At 46.5% G+C, this 9,723-nt stretch overlaps 1 protein-coding gene across 1 annotated transcript; it reads right to left on the bottom strand.

The window, feature by feature from the left end:
- Positions 1 to 4,645: 4,645 nt before the first annotated feature.
- On the bottom strand, positions 4,646 to 5,867 carry LOC129050032 (putative GED domain-containing protein DNM1P34). The gene is made up of 2 exons (XM_054531310.1): positions 5,655 to 5,867; positions 4,646 to 4,912 (listed from the first exon to the last, which is right to left on the bottom strand). Exons 1-2 carry the CDS (start codon positions 5,865 to 5,867, stop codon positions 4,646 to 4,648), a joined length of 480 nt encoding a protein of 159 aa, XP_054387285.1.
- Between the last annotated feature and the right edge of the window lie 3,856 nt (positions 5,868 to 9,723).

Genomic DNA, 9,723 nt, shown 5'->3' with positions numbered 1-9,723 from the left:
TGGGTTTAAAATGCACTTAAAGTCCTGTTCTTGCCTTTTATTTTCTAAACTTGCTGCTTTTGCATTCTTTGAGTTCAGTTTAAAGACAGTTACTTTAAGAGCATTTTAAACCCTCAGGCTAGAAATTGGACCACTGTTAATTAGCCACATTATTTCATCTAACATTTTTTCTTTTATCATTCTGAAACTGGGTTTATATAATACAATGATAAATTATTTCAAAGGTACTTTTATTGTTGAAATCACTTCACTTTTAACCTGATAAATATCAGTGACTAGGAATGACCTTCAGATAGTGTTTAGCATCTGTAACCAATCTGACAATAATATGTTCATCAGGTGCCTATGGATTAAATCCCACACTGGCATATTTAAGCTGAAGGTCTGTCTGGAAAATAAATTTACTATATTGACTGAAATACCACTCTTTGTATAGGTATTTGTCATATATTTAAGAAAAAACTAAAAAGAATGGAAATTCTATGACAATAACTTAAGTCTTTCTTCAAAGTGCATGCCGTCTTTTGCGATACCTCATTCAGCCGAGTATTTGTGCTCTTCCTCATTCAGTATAAGGCAGCTTTCAGTTTGCTTAGAAGGCAACATTGGAATGTTAGAGTTCATCAGAAACATAGAATTTTAAAATGTGAGTTCCACTGAATACATTTGAATTTCTGTAGGAAAAAATCAAAACACCTATTTAAAGATTGCAATATATAATAATCATTTTAAAAGTATTTGATTAAACCTGATAGATTTTCCAGAAATGAAAAAAAATCAGCTCTAAAACCAAAGCTGATTTTTAGAAAATTTGAAAATGTCAATCATCCCTATCCATAATATAGTTTCTCTAAAACTTTATCTTAGAGTCATTTTAAAATAATATAACTATTAAAAAATGTAACTGCTATCTTAATATTCTGAAATAAGTTAAAACATTTTAAAACATGAATACTGTAGTATAAAAGAAAGAAACAGTGGGAAGGAAAAGCAGGTAAAGAAATGCCAATTCCAGTCCAACGTTTTATTTGCCAAGTTTTCTTAGAATGAATTTTACCAATTTATGAATTCTTGTAAACAGAATGTGTAATGGAAATACTGAAAGATTTTTCCCTAGAGTGGCATTATTGACCGCTGGTGTGATGCTACTGTAATGTAATAAATTATTAAATTGTTTCAAAGTGTTGTTTTTGCCTTAAAATTTTATTTTGCTTTTCTTGAAAACTATAGTATTGAAGGTATTGATACTGTGCAAATGCTGGGCATGCTTGGCGTGAGATAATGTTTCATTTTTATAAAATTGTAATATAACTGTGCATGTGTTTATTGAACACAAAATAAAAAAGTTATCGGATTAAAAAAAGTTATGGGGTGAAAAATTTATGGGATAAAAATGTAAAAAAGTTGTGGCAAAAAAAGTGGGAAAAAAGTAGAAAAAAGTTTTATGAAAAGTTACAAAAAAAGTTATGAAAAAGAAGTTATGGGATTTTTTTTAAAAAGTCATGGAATAAAAATAAAAATTAAAAGCAGGACCCTGTCAGCAAAGCCTGGAGAAGTGGGGCTGGAGTCTCCACCACCACCATGTCCCTACCACCCCTTCCCAGGCATCCCTTTACAATTAGGGTAGCAGGACAAGACCTCTGTCTAATGGGGAAAGACAAACAGACCCTTTGCCACCTTGGCCAGGGCTGAGTCCCTAAATTTCTGGATGATGATGATTGTTATTTAAGAGCCAGAGGCTGGTGGAGTTGGTTTGTTTGGAGGAGGCCTGATGGCCCCCTTACTCTCACCATAGCAACTTTTCCCTCAGGGGGGCTCCCTTCTTATTCAGACAGGCAGGACAGTGGGGCTAACTGTGGACCAGGCGAGGGCACGGGCTGCTGGGGTGGCCCCCCTTCCCCAGTGTACATATTGTGTCTGTGTAAGGTTTCGTATATTCCAGAGGGTAGGGCCGCCCCTGTATCATACCTAGCTGAGGTTGGAGCTGGCACATGGGGAGGAGGTTCTAATAATTATTTGTGGCTGGGAAACTTATTTATTGCTAGCATAGGACAGAGGAAGGAGGCGGGGATGGGGTCATGGCTCCCTGGTGATGCGACTCCTGTTTATTTTGCTTTTTATTTTGGAATAAACGGGTTTAGCCATACTGCTCGACCTGGTGTGTTTCCATTTCCCTCACTGGGTCCTGGAGTTTGTGGCACCAAACAAGGAGTCCCAGAGTGTCTTGAGCATGTCCAGCTAGGCTGTTAGGGACCTTCCAGGCATGTTACCTGTATGCTGCCTGGTGGCGCCTGGAGGATTCCACCGGGACTGCCATGGTGCCTATGGGGCGCAGTCCGGCCCTGACAGCCAACAGGCCTAGAAGCCTGATGCAGCGGTGGCCGGGAAGACAGGTACCAGCACCTAAGGGCACTGACTTCCACCCACCCCAGGCATCTTCCGTTCTGTCCCCTTGCCTCCCTCTCCAGTCTGCACCTGGTGGCCTGTTCTCTCTGTCCCTCCAGAGTGCCGGCTACCCTGCAGGCTCCCTCCAGGCTGAGTTCATGGCCCTGCCCCCTGGTGGCCAGAGCCGGCTTCACAGGATAAGAGCCAGCTAAGCTCCAAGGGGCTTTCCAGGAAAAGTGTCCCTTGGAAAGGGTATGGCCTCTTCACCACTCCCAACAGCACCCAACACCACTCCCAACAGCACCCTCCCAACAGCACCCTAGAAATGGCTTGGCCTTTCCCCTCCCCTGAGCTCCACAGAGAACACAGCCAGCAGAGGACACACTTCCCTGCCATCCAGAAATGGGTTTGATTCTCAGCCAAGGGACAGCAGGACTGGTAGAGACTGTCAGGCCACACAGCTGCCTGCACAGCACTCCCATGCTTGGTGGGGGGGGGCAGGAGGGATGGCGGGGGGCTGGCTCTCCATAGGCCGGGCATGACAGGGGGGCTCACTGAAGGTGGCGCACTTTGGAGGGGCAATGTCAGGGGATAGCTTTCTCTTGTTTGGCCACAAGACTCCAAAAGGACAGCATGGTGACTGATTCCCAGCGCTAGAGGCGAGGCGGTCGGCCACGTGTAGGGGTGGGTGTGTGTGTATATGGGTATTTATAGATATTTCTAGAACAAGGCAAGGGCATACCACAGAGCGGGGCACAAGTTTTCACAACGGTCACACCTGGATGTGTCAGCTCACCACTACAACAGACTAAGTCACAGATGAAGGGGGCTGGCTTTGGGGCTGGGGGAGCCACTGTCAATTCACAGAACAGCCGCCTAGGCAAGTTTGGAAAGGGAGGACTCTGAGAAGAGGAGGGATCTGTTAGAGGTCAGAGGGGGGCCTGGGGCTCTCAGGACGGGATGGACTTGCCTGACCCGATCGGCTGGCAGTTGGAGAGAAAGCAGAGAGAAAACAGGAGAGAGAAAAGCGAGCAGAGAGCTGGTGAGGCAAGTGCAGAGCACAGGTGTGCCACAGCAGCTGTGGGAGGGCCAGGGAGGGAAGGGCGCAGGTGCGGGTGTGGCAAGGTTCCTGGAAAAGAGGGGCTGGAAGGGAAAGGGGAGGAAGATGGAGGGAGGAGCCGGAGCTTCACAGGTAGTGCCTGGGGACTGTGGCGGCCCTCCCCACCCCACACATGCTGGCCTCTTCCACGACACGCAGGCCATGCACCCACTGTTAAGACCAATGCTTGGCCCCCTCGGGCTTCCCTCTTCTCTGGTCACCCTGTCTTCCAACCCTCTGGCCCGGGGCCACCTCTCACCTTGGGGAGCCCAAAGCAACAGCCACCAGGCCTGATAGAGAAAGAAAACTGCTTGAACCAGGATGATGAAGCTAAAAGGGATGGATGGCTGGAGTGATCACCGGAGCCCCCTCTGGGTGGTCAGAAAGCCCAGGACCCTCTGAAGGGACCCTGGGGGAGGCAGGGAGGCAGGCAGCCGGATGCCACTGGCTACAGACTTACAAGTCTAAGAGAGGAGCCTCAGCTTGTTGCGGGTTGCAGGTCGCATAGGTGAGGCTGGGCCCTTCCTGCTGGGAAAAGCAGAAGAGGGAGAGTCCATGGCGGGGGAGGTGGGTGGGCTTGCTGGGCGGAGCTCAGCCAGGCCATCAGGTACCGTGGTCCCCTTGGCTGAATAGCAGAGGCGACCTCTAGGAGCAACACGCCAAGGTGAGTGAACCTGCTGGCTGGCAATAGTGCTTCCGCGGGGGCCAGGGACCCTGCCTTCAGTTACACACTAGCAGCTATGATGATACCTGGGAGGGAGGGAAGGGGCCTGTGTTTCCTGCCTGGCCTGTGAGGTGTGTTGTGGGTTGACCGTGTGTATGGGACTCTCAAGGTTTTATCCTGGATCACCACTGGATTGCCGACAGATAGAGGAGGTGGGACCCTGACTATCACCCCTGCTCTGCAGTGGATTTTGCTCTCAGCACTCCCAGGCTGGGAGCTGGATGCCCTGCCCTGACAGCATGACTCAGTCTGCCCAACAGGTACAGTGTGCCCAGGATAACTATCCTAGGACTCTGGCCGCCTCAGAGTACAGCCCCACACACAGCCCCCTCCAAGCTCTCAGCCCTTACACCATAAACCACGAGCTCCCTGACAGCTCCAGAGAGCACCCAGGTCTGCCAGCTTGGGCATGGAACCTGTTCCAAGAGCCCCCTGGCTCAGCCATGGGGAGTGGGGGCCAGCCCACATTCCTTCATCCGGTAAGGATGCTCTGCACCTGCAGCCAGGAGTTGTCCATGGGCCCCCGTGTGAGTGCTGATGGTGGTCGTGTTGATGTCACCGATGATGCTGAGCGCCTCCTTCAGCACATGGCACATGCGCAGCATCTCGTCGCGTGGCTGTGCCTGCTCTGCCAACTCCTCCATCAGTGTGTTCTGGTCCCCACGTGAGTACAGGTTGGACAGCAGCTCTGAGAAGATGAACTCCTTGGTATGAGAGTGGGTGAAGAGGGAAGGAGCTTGGGACCTGATGCCTGTGCTGCCCTGGCTTCCTGCTGGGCTCTGCTGGGACTGTTTGCTGGACTTGGAGCCCTGAGTATGGCTTTTCAGATGCGGCTTCTACACTGCTTAGACTCAAAGATCTGCCTCCCCACTGCCCTTTTCTCACTCACATAGGGACACTGAGGTCCAGAGGAAAAGTCACCTGTCCAAGGTCACAGATCTGGGAGGGGACCCAGGACCTATCATGCCACCAGGACACCTGCGTACTCAGTTTAAAAAAGTTTTTTTGGAGATAGGATCTTGCTCTGTCACTAGGCTGGAGTACAGTGGGCAAGATCACCGCTCACTGCAGCCTCAACCTCTTGGGCTCAAAGTGATCCTCCAGTGTCAGCCTGTCGAGTAGCTAGGACTGTAGGCAGGTGCCACCACAAAGCCCAGCTATTTTTAAAATTTTTGTGTAGAGAACTGGTCTCACTATTTTGCCCAGGCTGGTCTTGAACTCCTGGGCTCAAGCTATCCTCCTGCCTTGGCCTCCCAAAGTGCTGGGATTACAGGCATGGGCCACTGTGCCCAGTCCCATGTTATAATTCTATGAGACAGCTCTGGTCTGGACTGTGCCTCCCTCCCTGGACCTGGTCCCATAGGGCTGGTCAGCATCTCCCCCAGGCCAACATGGCCACCTGCATCCCCAGTGCCACAGGAGCCTCCTGCCCCTATGAGGCGGTGCATGTACGTTGTTGATCATGACGTGGATGATGGTCTTGGGCGTGACACCAACCATGAGGTCCCACACGGTCTTGTTGACAATGGCCATGTAGGAGTCCACCAGGTTCTGGGTGGTTTCCATTTGCCGCTCCAGCTGTGGGTCCATGGAGTGCATGAAGGTGTCAGAGCCATTCTCCTCAGCCTTGCTGTCCTGTCGTGGAGAACACAAGGGCATCAGTGTGGCCAGGCCATGCAGCCAGGCTCCAGGAATCCCTAGGATCTCAGCCCCTCCAAGGGTACCTGGAACATTGAGGCACAGAGAGAAGCAACTGGCCTGAACACATACCCGGCTCCCCACACGTTCTAGATGGTTTCAAGTCTCTGCCTCTCAGGACCCCAGACTCCCCTGATGCAGTCTCCTCTTAGTTCTGCCTCTAGTGCCCAGAATTTGCCTCAAGTTACCAATCCAGAAATTGGAAAAGAACATCTCCAGGTCCCTGGCTTGAAGACCTGGCCAGAGCTTGTGCCAGGCTGTAGACACCTGGCAGGAGGCAAGAAAAGGGCACACTCACTTTCCCCTTGTCCTGGGAGGCCTACACACCAACACTGCCGCCGCCGCCACTGCCATCAGAGAACACAGCAAAGTAGACACACACAGAGAGGAAAATGGGAAGGGTTGACTAAACCTGGGACACTGCACCCCAACTTTAATGTGTTGTTGAATTCAGTTAGCTAATATTTTGTGGAGAATTTTTGCATCAATATTCATCAGTGATATTGGCCTGTAGTTTTCTTTTTTGGTGTGTATCTTTGGCTTTGGTATCAGGGGTAATGCTAGCCTTGTAGAATGAGTTTGCAAGTATTCCCTCCTTTATTTTTGGAATCATTTGGGTAAGGTTGGTATTAGTTCTTGTTTAAATATTTGCTAGGATTCAGCAGTGAATCATCAGGTCCCAGGCTTTTCTTTGCTGGGAGACTTTTTATTACCGCTTCAATCCCATTATTTGTTACTGGTCTGTTCAGGTTTTGGATTTCATCATGTTTCAATCTTTGTAGGCTAGATGTGTCTGGAAATTTATCCATTTTTAGTAGGTCTTCCTATTTCTTTGCATATAGTTGCTGACCACTAGTGATCCTTTGAGGGTTTTTTTTTTTTGAGACGGAGTCGTCTTGCTTTGTTGCTCAGGCTGGAGTGCAGTGGCACAATCTCGGCTCACTGCAAGCTCTGCCTCCCAGGGTCATGTCATTCTCGCCTCAGCCTCCTGAGTAGCTGGGACTACAGGTACTTGCCACCACGCCTGGCTAATTTTTTGTATTTTTAGTAGAGACGGGGTTTCATCTTGTTAGCCAGGAAGGTCTCGATCTCCTGACCTCGTGATCCACCCACCTCAGCCTCCCAAAGTGCTGGGATTACAGGCATGAGCCACCACACCTGGCCAGTTTTTCTTTTAAATAGATTTGGGACAGGCATTATGAGAGTATATAAGCGATGTGTTATAGGACACTAAGTAGTATCCTATGAAAAGGCAAAAACCGCAATCACTTTTGCACCAACCTAATAGAAACTTATCAGTGCACTTGCTTATTTTTCTACCTGCTCATTAGGGTTTTAAATGTCAACCTACCATGGCACAGACTTTAATCCTCTGGGTACTCTTTTGTTGTTCTTTCCTGGTATATGCTGTGGAATTGAGATAGACTGGTTCATGAGAGAGAGATTTTGTGTTGCCACAGGTAGGACATGTTCAAAAAATGCTTGGGTCATTTCTTGACGCAAGTCATCTATTCGCCATAGTTTTGTAGCACTGATCTTGCATAGATTTCATGTATCTTGCATGAACTCCATATCAGTGCTGCTTGTAGGATACTCAGAGAGAAATTCAACACTAAGGAATAAGATTGTGGGGTAGGGTTGAGTTTTGGAGGGTCACAAATCTTGTAATGTCTAAGATTTCCACCCTCCCTGCTCAGAATTAGTTTTGGCTTCCTTGGAGGTGATACCGCCTCTGTTGAGAATAAGTGGTCTAACTGTGATCACACCACTGCACTCCAGCCTGAGTGACAGAGCAAGACTCTGTCTCCAAAAAAAAAAAAAAAAAAAAGAGAGACAGAATGCATGGCCTAGATGACTCCTAAAGTTCTTCCCACCCAGTTCCTGTTTTCCTGTCCTGGGCAGAGCAGTAAAGTGAGAAAGACATGGACATGGGAGTTTAGTCCGGCATTTCACTGCCACTTAACCGAGAAACTCTTCCATATTTAATTTCTCTGAATCTTTAAAGCGGAATGATTGTTAACATCTTTTTCTCAGGGAAACTATGTGAGTCAAGCAGATAATATATTTAAAAATTTTTTAACTGTAAACACTGTTTCACCAATGTTATAATGTGATTGATCTCATTGTAGTGAGCAGCTAGCTAGCTGCTTAATTGTGCCTTTTAGAATGTAGGGAAGATAGTAAGATTTTTAGCATACTATATATGTAGCTGGTTCTGGAACTGTAAACAGACTCTTTTTTTTATGGAACTATGAGTCACATACCATAAAATTCACTCTTTTAAAGTTGTTCAATCCAGTGGTTTTTGGTATATTCAGAGTTGTGCATCTACTGCCACTATTTCATCTTAGAACCTTTTCATCACCCCCCCAAAGAAACCCTGTACCCATTAGCAGTCATTCTCCCTTCTCCCAGCCCCTGGCAACTGCTAATCTACTTTCTACAGAAAGTCCATACAGATTTGTGTATTGTGGGCATTCCGTATAAATGGACTCATGCAATATCCTGTCTTCTTTCACTTAGCATACTGTTTTCAAGGTTCATCCAGGTTGGAGTGTGTATCAGTACTTCCTTGTTTTGACTGAATAATATTACATTGTATGACTATATCCTATTTTGTTTATCCATCTGTTGGTGAACATTTGGGTTTCTACCTTTGGACTCCTATAAATAATGTTGATTTCAATGTTTGTGTACAAGTTTGAATACCTGTTTTCAGGTATCTTGAGTATATAATTGCTAGGTCATACAGTAACTCTATGTTTAACATTTTGAGGAATTGCCAGACTGTTTAACAAGGTATATGTACTATTTTACACCAGTAATATATGAGGGTTCCAATATCTCCACGTCCTTGATAACACTTGTTGCTGTCTTTTTTATTATAGCCATCCTGGTGGCTGTGATGTGGTAGCTCACTGTGGTTTTGGTTTGTGTTTCTCTGATGACTAATGATGTTGAACATGTTTTCATCTGCTTATTGGCCATTTGCATCTATCTTCTTAGGAGTGGTTCCCCATTTACAGTAGCAAAATGCTTCAGATGCAACTCTAGTCACGCCTTAGAGATGGAGCTTTATTAAACATTCAGATCTGTAGGCATAGGGGTTGCAGAGTTCTGAACTCCTAATACAGATTGCACTGAGTTTATTGATACATTTTCTGGAGCATTTCTGAGTTTAGGTAGAGGGAAGGGTTTTTGCTGTGATTCGCTTATTATGTTCTTTCTAAATGGAAATGGGATTGAAGTGTCACCTCTATCCATTTACTGGAAGAATCATGAGGGACATGATTCGGCGATCCCTTGAGCCTACGGCTGAGGTCAGTGGTTCTCTACTTAGACTGCACATTGGAGTCACCTGAGAGTTAAAAACAAAAACCAGGACAACCTATGCCTTTGTCTCATCTCCAGCAATTCTGATGTAATTGGTCAGGTCCGTGGCCTGGGTAACCTGAGTTTTGTTTTTTTAAAGGTCCCAGGTGATTCTGATGTGCAGTCCAGGTTGAGAATCACTTTAGGCCTTTTCCAGCTCCTTAAACATATGTATTTATCTAGGAAGGTATGAAGGCATAAGTTTTCTTGAGACTGCCTTTAACATCTATAAAGGCTTTCAAAGCAGCTTCTATAGCTTTTCTTAATGGCTGAATATTTTTCAACAGGCAGCATTTGGGTTATAAAATTAGCTTTTGGTAGAGTTGACTTATACCACCTGCAGCTTTTGCTCTCAAAAATAAATACTGGTTCTTTTGGCATGTTAGTTGTTTTAGCCTAAAGTTCCTCTTTGTAAGCCAGTTATTAAAAGTAGTGATGCAGCCAG

Source organism: Pongo abelii, chromosome 16 (genome assembly GCF_028885655.2).
Source record: "Pongo abelii isolate AG06213 chromosome 16, NHGRI_mPonAbe1-v2.0_pri, whole genome shotgun sequence".
NCBI lineage: Eukaryota > Metazoa > Chordata > Mammalia > Primates > Hominidae > Pongo > Pongo abelii.
This window is presented reverse-complemented; position numbering and strand designations above follow the sequence as displayed.